Below are 16924 nucleotides of genomic sequence, written 5' to 3'. Positions count from 1 at the left end.
ACAGCAACAGCAGAATTCCTGCAGCATTGTCTTTAATCGAACGGCTCGCTCGCATCCTAGATCTACGACGGCGCGATCTTGACAGGTCCCTGAGCGTGGGTCCACCAGGCGACTTCAACTCGGTTTCACCACCCATCGCTCCAGGCTCGCCTTCTGCTCTCTTTTCCTTTGCATGGTGATTGCTTGACCCAGAGTTCGCAAGCCATGGGTTCGACACAGTTTGGGAACTTCGGCGTGAGTTTGCGACTCGTTCGCGTTTCAAGTTGCTTAACAAACTGACCGCAGTTTCTGTTGGTAGGACTTTTGTCGCGATTCAACGCTGCCAGTCTGCAATGTATGTCGCCTGATCGCTAGTCCCTCCATTCCAGAGCACGCGCAACACTAAAGTCGCCGTATTAACTCCCGGTTTCCGTAGCTTTTCGTTCCCAGCAACCAACCGCCCAATGAAGCCTTCGGCGGTTGTGAACTCCTTGGAATTGGCGTTGGTGGCGGCGACAGACTCGCTAATCTCGGTATGATACGGGATATGACCGGCTGGGATTTCACGTTGCTCATACTTCTCAGGCTCTATACTACTCGCGTTCGTTGGCATCCTCGCGTCCGCGTTCCTGATATGGCGATCGGAACGGAAACAAGCGGCTGTGGGGCGAAGGTATGTGCGATCAGGCAATCCGAGGAATGCCACACATTCTAATGATTGTGCACAGAGAGATGCAGATATTCTTACTTGGCTTCATTGTCATTGAGATTTGCGAAATCTTCTCCGTGGGCGGTATCCCGATAAGAGATGATGTTCGAAAGGTCAGGCTTCCAATATATTGTGTGTGAATCTACCTAACGAGGCTGGCAGGGTTTCTCGGCCATTCACATTTCTGCGATCGCCGCGGTCTCCTGGGTCCTGTTTCTGAATGCGCTTGTTGGCTTCCAATTCCTAGACGACGGAACTCCCGCGTCAGTAGGCCTCTTCCTCGTGTCAGCTGGAGCCATCTTCGTCGGCACTGGATATATTGCCTTGGATACCGGTTTTGACTGGACAGGGGAATTCGAGACGACCGGACCAGACTACCGGAATATTGCGCTCTATGTCCTTTACCAGCTCTTCCCTCTCGTCTGCCTCGTCGCGTTCTTTCTGCTGGAGACTTACCTTGTGATTCGTGTGCTAGGCGAATTCCGACCAATGCGTACGTATTCTCCTATGTCAAGGCTGAGCCCTATCGTCTGACTGGAAACAGTGTATCTCGGCGCTGCAGCTATCCTATTCGCCATCGGACAAGTTTTCAACTACGTGATTAGCACTCATCTATGCAAGGCGACAGACGGAAGCATCAACGGTGCTCTCTTCGAGACTCTCTTCACTGTAGTTTCAGTGGTGATGCTGTGGACTTTCTGGAGCAGCATCACAGAGGACGACTGGCCCATGGCAATGTCACAACCCATACCCGGGTACAACTAATCACATTCACTCCATACAAACAAGCAAAAAACCCGAAAAGCAAAACGCGTCGTCAACCAAATCAGAGGGCGTCCTTATCTCACCCTTCTCTCAACTGCGCCAGCACCGCCAAACCCCCGTCGCCCACCACAATCCTTCGGCGCAAACCACGATCGATATGCCACCCGAAAACGGGTGGAGGGGTCCCACCCAAATTCGATATAACCTCAACCAAATGCTTATTTCTCGCCTTGATACTACTGCTGTTTTACGTTCCCACGACTGCCTTGGATGTGCCTATGCGCCACATGTGCCTACGACATCTCTGCCATTTTGAGTTCTTGCATGCCCCAACCCGGTCCGGGTAACTACGTGCCCTAGGTTTTTGGAATGGAAACCTTTGGAATCAGCCGTGCGCGCCGCGGTGTGGGCATTTGCAGTGCTGTTGACCTTTATATCTGATTTTTTCTTTTCTTCTTTTTTTTTTTTTATCGATGTTAGATACCTATTCGCGATGTATGTAGTAAGCACGTAAGTAGTGAAGTAACTTAGTTAATGGACCTTAAATAATTGCTCTGAGGTGGATTGTCCTAGACAGTCACTTGGATTTGTGCCAGGAAATAACATTGACTCCACTCAGAGTAGGTAAATCAATCGATTGACTAGAGAATTCGGATGGACTGATCTGATTTTACAGCAGCAGGTAACTCAAAGCCAACATGAGGTCCGGTGCAGAATTTATCTCTGTATTCAATAGAAGACATATTTCGAAGAAAGTAATGCAGGTTTAGAACGCTATGTACAGAATACCCAAACCCATCCCATGCGGCAGTTGATATCAAGCATGTCAGAATCGAATCCGACAAAGAAGACGAAAGACGTACGCCATATGCAAAAAAGAAGAAAAGGGCAGAAGGTGGAAAACACTATTTCCGTACTCGTCATCAAGACCCGGTGTAACTTTTCCTGAGCACCAGAGAGAGATGGGGTTGAATATTAGAGGTTTAGAAGAGTAGAGGTTATACTCGAATCTTCACATCCACGCAAGGAAGCGTCCACTCGCGCCGCCCAACCATACTCCTTAACCACTCCAGCCCGAATCCAGTCAACTCATCCGCGGCGGTCGTGCCCGCAGGCGAAGCCGAAGGACATGAGCTCTCGCCGGCGTTGGGGAAAAATCGCCGTTGCGTCTCGTCGACGACAGCACCAGCTAGCGCTTTCGCGGTATTGTTGACGGCCTCAAACACATACCCCGCTAGCGACTCGTTCTCAGGCCCCAATATTGACGACGCATTGTGCGGGTGGGCAAGACAGCTGTTGTTTGCTGCGGAGCCGGCGGCTGCGGCGGCATCGTAGGGTGAGTAGCGGGGAGCGAACCAGTCGGCGCGGAGGTTGAAGAAGCAGCGGTCGGACCAGGTGCAGGTTGAGGCGAAGAGGATGACGAGGAGCGCGGAGCAGTAGATACAGGGTCGGTGGAGGAGGTAAGTGAGAGTTACGAAGGAGATGAGGAAGAGCGGGGATGCGTTGGTTGGGATGAAGAGGAGTGGAAGCCAACTTGAGCGACGGGGTTAGCTTTCGTATGATGTGTGGTGGTGTTGGTATCGGTGTGCGCTTACCTCCTGAGACAAAACATGGTGAAGGAGTGAGTCCTATGCTGGGCGAGGTGACAGCCGACGGCAAGCTGCTGGGATACAACAGGTCCGGTTGTATGTCGTAAGAGTGGTGAGGGAAGAGTGAAGGCGGAGTGATGGAGCGGGTGTGGCGGAGGCGAAAAGGAGGTGAATTGACGTTGTTTCACGACAGGTGAATGATATGATGGGAATGAAACTGGTGTGGTGAATGACTTCTAAGTCAATAGACCATTGTCGAGTAGAGTAAAAGGTGGTTTCGTCTTCCGGATCGTCAGATAAGTCGGATCTTGTCTCCTTCAACCATCTCGGAACCTCAACTCGGCGGCCCTGCGTAGTCAGCGACGGTAGCTCCAGCCACACAACGACGACGAAACTTCCAGTTCGCTCTCAGTGTTCTCGCTCCCTGGACCTCTTTTGTTCTCGCTTCTTCCCTTGCTTCTTCCTCCTTTCGTCCCTGTACAATAATATCCCATTTTTCGTATTCTTGCTTGATTTCTCTTCTTTCGTCGGCTCTAATTGCTTGATTTCGTCCTGCCATTTCCTTTTCTTCGCATTTCTGCACGGTCTCTCGAAAGAGAGCTCTTTGGACACTCCCGAGCTTTGCACGTCACTTGGAGGTCGCCTAACAACACGGCGAGCGACAGAAATGTCCACCCCCAATGATATCCAGGCTCTTTTGGCGAGCATAAGGCCACGCCCATCGCCATCAAACACGCCTGCTCAAGATACCGGAATGGCGCCTCAGTATCCTCAGCATTATCCGCACGGATACCAGCCCCAGCATCCCTACAACGGGCAGAGCTACACTCACCCGCATCTGCATCAGCAGGCATACCGACACCCTTCGGTCTCGTCGGCTTTGCACAGTCCCTCACCCGTCAACACACCTCCGCGCCATGGATCGGACATTCTTAGTCCCAATGTCCTCACTCCAGGTGAAGGGTACCCTCCGCAGCATCACCAGCCGCAGCCTCAGAACCCCGACCGCTCCAACAACCTGTTGAATCTTCTGAGATTCAATCAGCCTCAGACCACCTCTATACCGCAGCAGACTCCACCTGCTGCTGTAGAGCACACCCATCCTTCGGTGTCCGGTGTCGAAGATGCTCCAAGGTCCCATAACCGGAACATCTCAGCATCCGACTTGGTCGCTTCGCTCTTCGGTAAGCAGAACCAGGCGCCTGCAGCTGCTCCGTCTGGCCCTCCTGCTGGAGCACAAGCAGCGGTTCAACCTGCTGCAGAAGGCCCTTCTACCCTTTCGAGCGCGGAGAAGCCACAAGACATGCTGCTTCGGTTGCTTAACCGAGGTCAGGAGCCCTCTTTCCCTGCTGCTCAAACGCCGCCCTCTGTTGCATCTCAAAGGAACCCCTTTGAATCGGAAGTGCCTAGTAGTGTGACTCCGTCCACTCATGGCGTTCCCGAGCCGTCGCAGTCGGCATCACAAACACTGGACGGGCCATCTCCACTGGGTGCAGAGACCATCTTCACTCACGTCAACCCATTCGAACAACTTGCGGCTGTCTCTCGGAACAGAACTCCGCTGTCCAAGTCTCGCGATCAAAGTCCTGATCTTGAGGTTACCGCAACTCAGCAGGTAAATGTGACGACCACTGTTGAACCCCTGCCGACCTCGGAGAATACTCGGCCTAAACGCGCCAAGTCACCTGTTCTGGCCGATGAGCAGAAACAAGCTGTTGCCAACGTGGTTGGTAAACTCGTAGAACAGATTACCCGCGATGTTGACGAGTCTTATGAGAAGATGATGCTCAAGAATGCCTCGTCTGCGCCTGCGGCTCCGGAGGCTTACGAGGAAAGCTCAAAAGTCGCACTCGTATCGGCCACCACAGCTGTGCAAGGTGCCAATGGGGAGACAGAGGTTTTGAAAGAGACCATCGAGGAAATAGCTGCCTCTGCCGAAGTGAAAGAAACTTCCAATGGTAGTGGCGAGCCTTTGGCTGACAGTTGGGAGAGTGCTGAGGATAGCGCTGAGAAGGATGAGGAACGCGTAGTTCCTGTGCACAATTTCCCTTTGAAGCCATTCATTACCATCATTGTCAAGCCTAATGCTGGAAAGCTTCCGACTTTGCGCGATGATGGGATCATGGATATAGCTCGCTTGAAGAAGGACTTTGATCAGCTCGACCGGTCCTTGACCTCTGCTACCCCCGATTACATTGTTTATGCCCTTGCCAAGAACGGGGGCATGAGGATTATTCGCCAGGACGATGGAAGCGACAAGCAGGTCTTCCGCTCTACCCGTGATCGTGTGTTCAGCGTTGCCGTGTGCACTTCGCAGTCAAATGGTGGCTCGTCGGACGACCAGGCCATTCTTGGTATTGGCGTTAGCGGCGCCGTCTACTGGGTTTTGATCTCCCGAGGTGACAAAGACCTCTTTGAGCAGGACGCTTTGGAAAGTGAATCTCTCATTTTCCCACCCTTCCCTGCCTCCGACGAGAATACCTCTGGCGGCCAGCTGAAAACGCGGGCTAAGCGGAGCTCTCGTCACCCTGAATTCTTTGCAATCGGTCGCGGCAAGAACATCTACGTCATTTCTCCTCAGGCTGCTGCAAGCCCTGCCTACGGTGTCTCGGGCGATAATCGAACTGTCAATACTGAAAAGTTCTTTAAGGAGCGTGCTCTGAAGATCTCTACTGGAAAGGCCGGAAAAGATTTCATCTTCAGTGATGATGACACTGTCATTGCTTCCCTTGATAAAACGGGCCGCCTCCGTTTTTGGGACATTCGCGATGCTGTCAACAGTCCAGCTTCTGGACTTACTCCTTCCGAGATTCGCGTTCCGCTCAGCACTTTCGTTACCGGCTCTCCTACTGAAAAGTCATGGCCCACGTCTGTTCTCTTCATGGACAAGTTGCGTCCGTACGTGAAGTCGATGGCGCTCCGGTACGTTCTAGTCGGTCTTAAGCAGAACCACACCTTGCAGCTCTGGGATATTGGGCTAGGCAAGGCTGTGCAGGAGCTCAAGTTCCCCCATGAGAACGAATCGGATGCTATCTGCAGCGTCGTATACCACGCAAGTTCCGGAATCCTCGTTGTGGGACACCCTACACGAAACTCCATCTACTTTGTCCACTTGTCCGCCCCCAGATACAACTTGCAACCCATGTCGCAGGCGACTTTCATTAAGCGCGCTGCCGAAAAGGATCCTAACCTCCCCAAGCCAGAGTCAACCGCATGCCTGAGCGGCATTCGCGAGATCTCCTTTGCGTCAAAGGGCCAGCTCCGAAGCTTGGATCTCCTTCCGATCACCAAGGCAGCTGGCGAGGACAGCGGCCTCTTTGAACTTTATGTCATGCACTCTCGTGGCGTGACGTGCCTCAATATCAAGAGAGAGGATCTTGGAATGGGGCCAGACCAGAAGGCGCTTCGTCCAATCAATGCTCTAGAGCAAGGCTTTATTGAGATTTCTGACCTTCAGACGTTCCCCAGCTATGTCTCTGATGAGCCTTCTGTCAATGGCGACTCCGTATCTACTCCTGTCAAGGCGGTTCCCAAAGAATTTGTCAAGACCACGTCTGAGCCTGCTGCCGAAAGCAGCACGGGAACCGGTCCCACCATTCTGCGGGCGCAGTCGCCTACGAAGCCTGCGCCTAAGAAAAAGGAGGAGCCCATTGACACAGCCGCGTCTGTTGGTACCTCTGAGAAGCCCGAGAAGAAAAAGAAAAAGAAGGGAACAGCCACTGGTGAAAATGCAAAGGCCAAGGAAACCCCTGCGGTTGCCACCAACGTGGTTCAGCCGGTTGTGGGCCAGTCTGAGGGACCTGTCAAACCCGTCTCTGCGGAACGTATCATCGGCGATTCTCCTGAAACCTGGAACAAGCACATCGAGATCTTGCAGAACGGAGTCACCTCTGAGTTCAACAAGAGCCTTGGGCGTGAATTGGAAGGCCTCTACACCCGCTTCGATGAAGAGCGACGCAGCTGGGATGCAGCGTCTGCCGCCAAGCAGGAACAGGTCTTGCGCCTGGTTTCCAGCACTCTCTCTGACAATGTGGAGAAGAACCTCACTCGTGTCATCACAGAGACCATCAAGTCCGAGGTTGTCCCTGCCCTCGGTGGTATCGTTTCTGCCGCTGTTGGCAAAGAACTGAATACCGTTCTGTCTCAGCAATCTGGAGACATCATCTCTCGTGAACTTCGCCAATCTTTGCCTGGGTCAGTCACCCGTGCGTTGCAGCAGCCTGACGTGATGAAGGTCGTGACAAACGCTGTGAGTCAGAAGGTCGAGAGTCAGATCAAGTCCTTGCATGATAGTCTCACCCCTACCCTGAAGAACCTTGCGCTCCAAACGGCTGAGCAGGTTGGAAATGACTTGGAGAAGCGCGTGCAAGCTCAGCGCCAGAGCGATGCGGCCAAGATTGACGAGCTCACCACTCTCGTTCGCGGACTGTCCGACACGGTTTCTGCCATGGCAGCCGCCCAGACTGGGTTCCAGAATGAGGTTCTCCGTCTCAACCAGGTCCTGGCATCGTTCCAAGGCCAGGAAGGTCGACAGGGCGCTGCCCAATCAACGGCATCGGCCTCGCCGGTTCCTCTTACCGACAACAGAAGCCCTGAGCAAATTGAGATAACTGAAATCGCGGAGCTGATGCGTGACGGTAGATACGAGGAGGGATCCGTTAGGGTTTGTGACTGTTCCAGAAAATTGATGGTACCTCGCTAACTATGATTTAGTGGCTCCAATCCGAACAACAGGCCTATCTTTTCGACAGCCTTTTCGTCCGACTTAACCCCTCGTATCTAAACGCCCTCTCCCCTATCGTGGCGCTGTCCGTCGGCGTTGCAGTTACATCGTCCTTGCAGACGAACGTCAAGGAGCGTCTCTCATGGCTGGAAGTTGTTCTTCAGACTGTCAATCCTAATGTAAGCCATCATGATCTGGACTTGAAAGAGTCATTGTTAATCCGCCCAATCTAGGACCCCGACATTCGAGAGGTCGCACCCAAGATTATGGATATCTTGATCCAGCGCCTAGATGGTCTATACATGGCCGTCGCGAAAGAAGCGCCGCACGACCCGATCCTCCGCAGGATTCCTCCGCTCTCGCGACGTGCCAGGGAGCTCCGTGGATAAGCTACTAGGGCAAAAGCGCATTAATGAGTTGCATGTTGAATGCGTTCTGCATTTGGATCTGTAATGATAGTTATGAATCATGCATTGGCGCGATACATTGGCATGATGAGGCGATCTGGTGTCTTTACATCTGCATGCACCCACGGTAATGAGCATGCTGATAGCATCATGAGCATTAGATATGATATTTGCAACGGGGAGTTGGTCTGCCCTCTAATGAGATTCTGGTAACTGTCGCGGCTTTGTACAACATTCTTTCTTCGCTATCAAGTACAACTCTCAATAGGAGCACGCGAGTGTTACATACAAGCGAGGCTTAGAGCTTGACATACTTATTCGTGATAAGCGCCAGCCCTGGCATTCCATGCTCATTGTCTAGCTTGCTCTACTCATAGGCCTCCCTCCACAGGTCGGCAGATTGATTCTCGCCAAGTTGCGTACCTAGGGAGATTTCATGATTGTAGTAGAACAGTCAATTCGTTCGCTGTATACTTTACATACTGACCTTGAAGCTTCAAATATGTAGGGGGTTCATCTTCCCTGTGGTGGTATCATATGCACACAATAGTCCCCGCCATGCAGACCCTGAACAGACAGAGAGAGAAAAAAAAAAAAGGAAAAGGTAATCCCGCCATCAGGCATAAAACGCAACGCCGTATTCAGCTACCTCCTCATCCTCATTTGGACCATCCTGAACAAACTCGAACCCCAGCGCGCGCCAGTTCAGCTCCTTGCGCCAGTGGAGGCCATAGTACTGCCGTGACTGTTTCGAATTTGCTTCGTCGGCTGCTCCCTCCTCCTGCCCCGTCTCACTATCGGGGTCGGAAACAGGAACGGGTTTGATAACTGGTTCAGAAGCTAACCCACCGGAGACCATCCGGCCTGTCTGTGGGTATGTGACGGACCGGAACCGCGAGAGGAGGAGAGCCATGCAGCAGCAGACGCAGGGTTCGTGGGTGAGGTACACGTCGAGATCTGTGCAGAGGTAACCGCCTTGAGCGCGGGGGCGGATGCGGAGGCTTGCGCCTGGTGTTGATGATCCTTGTGGGGCCGACGTTGATGTTGATGTTGATGTGATAGGTACTGCCTGTGACTCGTGTAATCCCGTCTTCTGGTACTTCTCCGGGACGGGCGTGGGCGTGTCTGTGTCCGTATCCTGCTTGGGCTCCGGAGCAGTCGAATCAAGCTGCGCGATAAAGTACTCCTCCATCGGCGAGAGATCCGGCCGATCACTCTCAGCATCCGGATCGCTAACCCGCCGCTTATACGCGATAATCTCCGCCGCGCGCATAAGCGCATGCAAATCCGGTCCGCCCTCCACATCCGCATCATACCCCTCCACCGCAGGATTCGGTCCGGGACCAGAATGCTTCTCCGCAACCGAGGGCTTCCCCGCCTCACGCCGCGAGTACCGGGCGTCCCCCGCAACAGCAACAATGGCATCCGCCCAGCGCTCCTCCATGTCATCGCCTGCATCTAGAATCCGCTGGACGATTTCGGGGTCCACGACGACGGCGCCGACGCCGCGTCCGCGACCGGAGTTGAGTGCTTCGTGGGCGACTTTGCGCGCGAGGGCGAGGTACTTGCCGGCATCAGGCTGGATGAATTCGCGGGTGCGGGCGAGGACTTGCACAGGAGGTGCGACGGTTGCGCGGGCGGCGGCGGGGTTGTAAACGACGGGCCAGAGGCTTTTCGTCCAGGTGTCTGCTTGTTGTGCGCTGAGGGGTGGAAGGATTGGGACTTTGATTGTGTGCAGAGTTACTTTGGGCGGGCTTTTGAATTCGGGTTGGGATTCAAAGGGGGTCTGCGGCTGTGTAGTCGAGGGGGTTGCGGGAGTGACGGCGAAGGGCGCAAGGAGTTCTTGAAGGAGGTCGACTTCGGGTAGAGGTGGTGGGATGAGGACGAAGATCGATTGCGGAGAGGGCTTATCGCCTAGGAGGAGGGGGTGCAAGTGTTCGGGAAGGTTGCTCTGCTTTGCGAAGCGGCGGAGGTGGCTCGTAGTACGGGCGGGGTCGCGGGCGATACTGGCATCAAGGACTCTATTGCGCGATCAGCACCGGATTTCCGAGATATGGAAAAGTCAAAGGAACATACTTGACTACCTTTGCGGCGCTTTTGACGTTCACTTCGGCGACGTACGCGTAGCCTGAAATTGTCAGCGCTTGCTAGGCATTAACTTGTGATAGTGTATACATACCATAATCCTCCACCGGCTGTGTCTCTTGAACGGTTCTAATGGGCCGTACGTCGCCTACCAGCGGCTGCACGCCCCGAATGATTTCTTGGACATCCATGCTTTGGCGGGGGCGGGGTGTTGCGAAGGTTTTAAGATGGCGGAGGAGACTGTGCTAGGTAATTGTGGGAGACGGATAGCGGAGGGACATTAGAGGCGGCAGGACGGCTCTTGTGTCATGTCATGTTGAATTCATACAATGCATACCAATGCTGGCCGTTTGCTGGACTCTTTGATGCCGAGAATAACTTTTGAAGATCATCCCGCATACCCTCTACTTTGTACCCTAAAACCTAAGCCCTGACTATGAGTGCCTGAGGCACGATTACATCATTGAGTCTCCTGGTCTATCCAGATCCAGGGTTCGAGAGGTGGAAAGCATCTTTGCAAGGAAGAGGTATCGTGAGGAAAACAACAATTTCAAAAAGCCTCCCGGAGACTAACCTAACAACGCCGATAAAGTTGTACAGAACCCAGAGGGATATTATAGAACAAAAAGAAAAGATGCTATCGAAGTAAGAGCAAAATGGGAGTACGCCCCAATTGTAAAGACACAGGTAAGGAAAGAGAAAAGAAAAGGCGCTGCACATCGTCGACCTTTCTATGCGGTATAAGCCCAACTCCGTGCCCCTGTATGTGCGCTGGTACATCCACATATATTGCCCGATTCTTCCAACGCCGGCAGCATGACCCAGCCAAAGGAGACTAGCTGGTTTGAATCTCGTACCCATCACACCGTTCGGCCAAACTTTGGTAGTAATCGTTGAGAACTTCTGGCTGAGGAACGATGCGCCACTCAACGCGAAAAAGAAACTCTAGTTCAAGGAGGGCCAGCTCCGTCATGCTGATTCCACCTACCCGGGCGTAGGTCTTGTTGGTCCAGAAGCTGTCACTAAGCCCTTTTGAGGCGACAGTGGCGCTGGTAATCAGGAACCGATGAATGGTGAGACTGGAAACGGTAAAGGCGGGGTACAGCGCACAGAGGCGGTCGATATAATATACCATGCTCAAGAGAATCGGCGGGGACAGGGTGGCGTGAGTCGTTAATCGTTGCAGATAGTCCAGTACAGAAATGCGAGGCGGGGAACGCGAATGGAAGCGCGTTAGCCGACCCTGATGGAGAGGGATCTTGTCGTTGAAGCGAATGAGCTCCATCAGCATGCTCGATATAAGGACAACCAAGTCCTTGGGATCCGCAAACTCATAACGGAGGGGGAGATATTTAGTCGCCGGCTTGTCAGCTCGGAGTCTTTTCGATTGCGAGCCTTCAGGATCTAGCCTTCCTGGCCCTTCTGCCGCCGCAGGATCGTTCGGGCTGTTACGCTTGTTTGATCCTGAGGTAGTACTGGGCGCCGGCATTGGGGGTGCCAGAGAGCTCTGAGCAGGAGCAGGAGCAGGAGCAGGAGCAGCGACAGGAGCAGCGACGGGCGCAGGAGGCACAGGGGGAGCAGCAGAAGGAGGGGTAAGACCGTTGTTGGTAGGACGGTCGGATAATTCGGCGAGGGCGGCGTTAGGACCGGGGGCAGCAATGGAAGCAGCTGCGGCAGACACGGGGGCGCTAATTCCGCCCTCAAGGAAAGTCTGCCCAGCGGACATACGGCCGCGAGCAAGATCCCCTGAGGGCCCGGTGGGGGAGGTGGAAACCGAGTGCTTCTTCAGAGCAGAGCGGAGCTCTTCAATGGCGACACGGGAGGAGCGGGGGGTGTAAGGACTACTGGGCACAGCAGAGCGATCGGCGGCAGAGTCATAATGCTGATTCTGAAAGGCAAAGGCGGCCGACGACGACGACAAGCGGCGCGAAAACTGTGTCGAGCATGGAGAGAGAGGAGGTTGGGGGGCGGCGGTGGAAGGAGAGGAGGGAGAAGGGCGAAGAGCGGAGGGTGAGGGCGACGAAACTAACATCTCTCCGCCCAACAACCTCACCACGTGGGCGCACGACTGAACGAGGGTGCTCGAGACTGGCAGACGCTGTGAAACCCAAGACCGGTACTATTGCTTTTTGGTATTGTGCACAGACTCATTGTGATTGAACCGGGCCCAGCTCACAACGGACACAGTTCTGACAATGGGCGAGGACAACGTCAACGAGGGATGTCGGAAGTAAAAGAGCATCGAGTGTCCAAGCAAAAAAGTAGAGATTTCAAGCAGGGGAGAAAACGAATCGAACTGTCTGTTCCACTGCAAGTCACACTACCTCCAACGCCCTGTTCTGGAGACGATGGTAATGGGACTGTCAACTCCAGGACTGTCAAACCAGAATGAGTAAAGTGTCTATTATTCAGCCAATGGAAAACTCTATCTAGCGAGCGGCAACGGCAGACTCGGAGCGACCGAACGCTGCTGATACCACGATCTGGGATAAATTACGGGCACTCGCCCGGGAGAGTCAGCCACTGTGGGCCATCTTTGATGAGTGTTCTCCCCTCATTGGAGAGGACTCGCTATAATTGGGGGGTGAATAATGACGCTCAGGGCCCCATTGCGATTCGGAAACCAAGGAACTTGGGAGCAAATGTCACACTTTACCCCAGACACAAACAGCCGACCATGTACGGTCTCCGGAAGAGCATCTCTTTGTTAGAAAGCCCATGCAGTCGAATTTACGATCTATCGAGTCCAGACCCCAGGAGTTCTTCTTCGCACTCACATAAGGCTGAATCACATGACTGTCAAGTTCTGCGCAATCGAGGAAGCACGTCAGGTGACCATCACATGATAGGTTTCCTAAAGCGGCAAAGCACAAGTTCGAGTGCCAAGGCCGATGCTTCTTGACTGACAGTGAAAATGATCAGAATGAGCTGCATCTGTGGCACGCCGATGCCTGTCTCTATCCACTTTTCATTGCGGCGCTCATTCAAAGTGGTAGATATGCTTATTCAAATTTAACATCTTGCATCTTTAGCCCCAGCCTTAGTGTCGAGAAGCCTCCGAGTCGTCTGTGAATCGAACTCGAAGCTCCGAATCTTGGATCCCGCAATCGCATCCGGAGAACGGCTCTCGACCTCACTCCGCACTCATCCCGCAACCCGTCATTTTGCTCCATCCTGCATCTTCAAACAGCACAAACCTAGCCTCCGCCCCTGCTGATTCGAGGCTTTTGCGGTTCCATTCACCACCCGATATACGCAAGTAACCTCCGACGCCGCACCGACGAAGCCTCCCGAGGCGGTGATTCTCGGACCATGACTCGCTCTGTGACGCCGCCCATCCTACAGCTACAGAATGCAGAATCCTTGTCCTCACAGGCTGCGGCTCTCCGCGCTCTGAAAAATGAGACAATTGGTCACGATCAGCGCAAAGAGGCTCTGGTGCGGCTAGGGATTCTTCCCATGCTTGCCCACTTTCTCGCTTCACGGAGCCTCAACGGAAGCCCTGGTCGCAAGGGAAGCTCGAAACACCGGGACTTGCCCGGGTCTAGAGCAGAGGCGGACGATGCTCACTTACAGGCAATCATCCTTCTCGGAAGTCTAGCACAAGGTATTCCAGTTCGATGACAGCCACGTCTCAAGCTCGCTGACATCATACCAGGAGGAGCGCATTTTCTATCCCCGATACTGTCAAGCAACATCCTTCCGATCCTCCTTTCCATCCTCTCATCCCGCGAGTGCCCTCCCTCATTCGTCCTTCCCATCCTCCGGATCCTGAACAGTGTGGCAGACCGACTACCACTCCAATCACAGCAGTGGCCCAAGGATACACGCTTGGCGGATCTTCTTTTCTCAACCGAACACATTGGCTGCTTATCACGTATCATTGGGCAAGATTATAGCACTCACAACCGTCTGCTATCGATTGAATTGGCCGCCGGTCTTATTGGGAAACTCTGTACCGAGGAATCACACAAGGCAGTTCTGGCGGATTGCGGAGTATTGGATGCATTGGCCGTGAAAGTTGCGTCCTTTATAGTTGCTCAGGGATTTGTTTTTCCTGGTGCTGAGAACCACCTGGATGATCCCGGTGCTCTGGGATCGCTACCCTCTCCTGCACCGCGTGGGGCCAAACTTGTCCCCATCCTCCGCGCCGTCACGGTTATCATTGAAGATTCCAAGTGGCGGGCGGAGCACTTCCTTTCGTCGCCTGGAATCTTGACTGTCTTCCCTCGACAACGGCCAGAGTTCTCGCCTTCGGATATCAAAAAAGGCCCGTGGGGTTCCACCTACCTTTCAGGGACAGCGGTTCCGCGGCATCTTGGAGGCACCCCGTTAGAATATCTCCTTCCCGCTGTCCCGCTATCTCAACTTAAACCCTCCGCAAGTGCTACCAACTTTCCGCCTCTCGGCCAGCAGGGTCCACATCGGCGACACAGCCACTCATACCCGACTCCGCTCTCCAGCTTCGATCCGCCAACTGCTGAGGAAGATGAGAATCCCGTTGTTCCGTGGCTCTTGTATCTCGTCCGTGCGGAAAATGGCATGACCCGTTTGATGGCCGCCCGCTTTGTAACCGTTTTGTTCCGTTTAGGACTTACTAAAAGACATAGGGTGTCGATGTTGTCCTACTTGCTGATTCCTATTCTTCTTCGCATGCTCGATAAGGACTATGATGCTTCCGGCGATGAAGGTGACCAGTACGGAGGGATGATCTCAGCCTCTCATCGCATTAAAGAAGAAGCCCCGAGTGTTCTCGCGACTTTGGTCGAGGATGATCAGGAACTGCAGAAGCATGCGGTCGATGGCGATGCCATCAAGCGGCTGTCCCAGTTGCTGAAAGAAACATATAACCCTGTACATGACACAACTCGGCCCATGTGGCATGCAGAAGAGGAGGCAAAGGACGATCCAAGCACACAGTCTCCGGAGTGCCAGCTTGGGCCGGCTGGATATACAGCTCTTCATTGCCATATTATGAGGTTTCGCGAAAGCATCTTGAGAGCATTGGCTGCCTTGGTGCCTTTCAAAGACGAATATCGCAAGGCAGTTTGTGAAAATGGAGTGGTCCCATACATCATTGATTCTCTCAAGCCTTGTTCGGCAGATATGCCTACCGAGTCTTCCGGCACGAGGAACGCAACGACTGATGGCAACCCTACACCGACGCTTTTGGCGGCTTGCGGCGCTGCCCGGATGCTCACGCGTTCTGTGAGTATTCTGAGGACAAGCCTGATTGATGCTGGCGTGTCAACTCCTCTTTTCGTCTTGATTCGACATCCCGATATTGAAGTGCAGATTGCGGCTACCAAGGTGATTTGCAATCTTGCTCTAGATTTCAGTCCAATGAAAGAGGTAATTTCGCCGCTACTCCTTCCTCTCCAGTGCCAGCTTCTAACCCTACTCAGGCAATCATCTCTGCGGAAATCCTTCCTATACTCTGCGAGCATGCCCACTCGTCAAACACGAAACTTCAAATTGACTCATTATGGGCGCTGAAACATGTTGCATACAACACAACGAACGATGTCAAGACCAAAATCATCGAGGGGTTGCGGCCAGACTGGATCAAACAGGTCATCACCCAGGATCCGACAAGTGCCCTGGCCAAGCGGGGGTTAGACGAGGAAATGGACAGCGGCACTCCAAGCGGCATGAGTCGGGCCAATTCTGCCGGTGAGCAGGTCAACCTACTGAATCCGGTGGGCGATTTTGAGAGGGATGAAGACCAGAAAATGACCGATCCGATGCCTTCGTCCAAGGTCAGCCTGGAGATGTTCATGCCAGACGCAACTCGACGGCGCAAGCTTGCGCTACACGGTGATATCGAGCTTACTACTCAAGCTCGCCAGGACGATATCGAAGTCCAGGAGCAAACGTTCGATCTCTTGCGCAATGTTATCTGCGGGCCAGGCGCGCCAGAAATGATTGATCACCTCTTCAAAGAGCTTGGGCAGGATTTGTTACTAGACGCCTTGGCGGACAAGCTCCGGCCTCGTTCTATCCAACTCCCCCACCGGCGCGAGTCTCCTAACCACCGTGTCCTGCAAGTTCCCAGTCAAATTCTGGTCGCAGCCACATATGTCATCATTCATCTTGCAGCTGGTCTTCCGTGGCATCGTGAGCTCCTGGTCGGGCACCGGGATCTTCTCCGTTATCTGATGAACTACTTCAACCACAGTCACCGAGACGTCCGAACAAACTGTGTGTGGGTGGTGATCAACCTAACGTATGAGGACGACATTAGCGATCATGAAGGCTGCCGTGAGCGGGCACTGAAACTCCGCTCAGCGGGGGTGCTGGATCGGCTTGCTACCTTGGAGCACGATTCAGATCTCGATGTGCGGGAGCGAACCAAGACCGCACTGCATCTGATAAATAACTTGACTACTTAGCGTGATTTTGTAGAATATGCTTGTCTAGGCTAGAGGGCAGGCCATGTGAAGATACGGCGATGTACAAAATTCAGCATATTAGCGCTCGTTTTGCTACTAGGTATACACTTTGGGGCTTTAACAGCGTATGAAGTCGAAGCTGCGAAGCCTTGAAGGTTGATCTTATCAATCTGTATCTTATCTATGCCAAGATACAATAAAAACGTCATAGGAAGGCAGTCATCAAGTCTCCGATGCTACCAATTCTTCTTCTGCAATTCTTCTAATCCTCAAGT

The 16924-nt window shown here is 53.3% G+C and overlaps 6 protein-coding genes across 6 annotated transcripts; 3 read left to right on the top strand and 3 right to left on the bottom strand.

Moving 5' to 3' along the window:
• Positions 1-2005, top strand: BJX68DRAFT_218771 (chitin synthase export chaperone). The gene is made up of 7 exons (XM_071037866.1): positions 1-234; positions 299-334; positions 416-512; positions 565-652; positions 708-801; positions 851-1181; positions 1233-2005. Exons 1-7 carry the CDS (start codon positions 205-207, stop codon positions 1451-1453), a joined length of 897 nt encoding a protein of 298 aa, XP_070892746.1. The 5' UTR covers positions 1-204; the 3' UTR covers positions 1454-2005.
• A 28-nt stretch (positions 2006-2033) lies between these two features.
• Positions 2034-3359, bottom strand: BJX68DRAFT_249418 (uncharacterized protein). Its single transcript, XM_071042105.1, has 2 exons — positions 3049-3359; positions 2034-2986 (listed from the first exon to the last, which is right to left on the bottom strand). Exons 1-2 carry the CDS (start codon positions 3063-3065, stop codon positions 2452-2454), a joined length of 552 nt encoding a protein of 183 aa, XP_070892745.1. The 5' UTR covers positions 3066-3359; the 3' UTR covers positions 2034-2451.
• A 4-nt stretch (positions 3360-3363) lies between these two features.
• On the top strand, positions 3364-8242 carry BJX68DRAFT_218751 (uncharacterized protein). The gene is made up of 3 exons (XM_071037865.1): positions 3364-7705; positions 7756-7944; positions 7999-8242. Exons 1-3 carry the CDS (start codon positions 3710-3712, stop codon positions 8152-8154), a joined length of 4341 nt encoding a protein of 1446 aa, XP_070892744.1. The 5' UTR covers positions 3364-3709; the 3' UTR covers positions 8155-8242.
• Positions 8243-8788: 546 nt separating this feature from the next.
• Positions 8789-10448, bottom strand: BJX68DRAFT_272858 (putative tRNA-specific adenosine-34 deaminase subunit Tad3; the record flags this gene model as incomplete). Its single annotated transcript, XM_071047299.1, has 3 exons — positions 8789-10193; positions 10249-10300; positions 10352-10448. The coding sequence occupies 3 exons, from the start codon at positions 10446-10448 to the stop codon at positions 8789-8791; spliced, it is 1554 nt and encodes a 517-aa protein (XP_070892743.1).
• A 1-nt stretch (position 10449) lies between these two features.
• Positions 10450-12566, bottom strand: phoB (regulatory cyclin phoB). The gene has a single exon (XM_071042104.1). The coding sequence runs from the start codon at positions 12287-12289 to the stop codon at positions 11093-11095; it is 1197 nt and encodes a 398-aa protein (XP_070892742.1). The 5' UTR covers positions 12290-12566; the 3' UTR covers positions 10450-11092.
• Positions 12567-13364: 798 nt separating this feature from the next.
• BJX68DRAFT_218726 (armadillo repeat protein) lies at positions 13365-16893 on the top strand. The gene is made up of 3 exons (XM_071037864.1): positions 13365-13864; positions 13916-15609; positions 15663-16893. The coding sequence occupies exons 1-3, from the start codon at positions 13570-13572 to the stop codon at positions 16647-16649; spliced, it is 2976 nt and encodes a 991-aa protein (XP_070892741.1). The 5' UTR covers positions 13365-13569; the 3' UTR covers positions 16650-16893.
• Positions 16894-16924: the final 31 nt, after the last annotated feature.

Source organism: Aspergillus pseudodeflectus (assembly GCF_044049435.1).
Source record: "Aspergillus pseudodeflectus strain CBS 756.74 chromosome Unknown BJX68scaffold_91, whole genome shotgun sequence".
Lineage (NCBI taxonomy): Eukaryota > Fungi > Ascomycota > Eurotiomycetes > Eurotiales > Aspergillaceae > Aspergillus > Aspergillus pseudodeflectus.
This window is presented reverse-complemented; position numbering and strand designations above follow the sequence as displayed.

Coding starts and splice junctions, on each gene's coding strand:
- BJX68DRAFT_218726 (XM_071037864.1), top strand. CDS start 13,570: ATGACTCGCTCTGTGACGCCGCCCATCCTACAGCTACAGAATGCAGAA. Junction 13,865..13,915: donor TCTCGGAAGTCTAGCACAAG/GTATTCCAGTTC, acceptor ACATCATACCAG/GAGGAGCGCATTTTCTATCC. Junction 15,610..15,662: donor ATTTCAGTCCAATGAAAGAG/GTAATTTCGCCG, acceptor AACCCTACTCAG/GCAATCATCTCTGCGGAAAT.
- BJX68DRAFT_218751 (XM_071037865.1), top strand. CDS start 3,710: ATGTCCACCCCCAATGATATCCAGGCTCTTTTGGCGAGCATAAGGCCA. Junction 7,706..7,755: donor ACGAGGAGGGATCCGTTAGG/GTTTGTGACTGT, acceptor ACTATGATTTAG/TGGCTCCAATCCGAACAACA. Junction 7,945..7,998: donor TTCAGACTGTCAATCCTAAT/GTAAGCCATCAT, acceptor CGCCCAATCTAG/GACCCCGACATTCGAGAGGT.
- phoB (XM_071042104.1), bottom strand. CDS start 12,289: ATGTTAGTTTCGTCGCCCTCACCCTCCGCTCTTCGCCCTTCTCCCTCC.
- BJX68DRAFT_218771 (XM_071037866.1), top strand. CDS start 205: ATGGGTTCGACACAGTTTGGGAACTTCGGC. Junction 235..298: donor CACAGTTTGGGAACTTCGGC/GTGAGTTTGCGA, acceptor TTCTGTTGGTAG/GACTTTTGTCGCGATTCAAC. Junction 335..415: donor CAACGCTGCCAGTCTGCAAT/GTATGTCGCCTG, acceptor CGGTTTCCGTAG/CTTTTCGTTCCCAGCAACCA.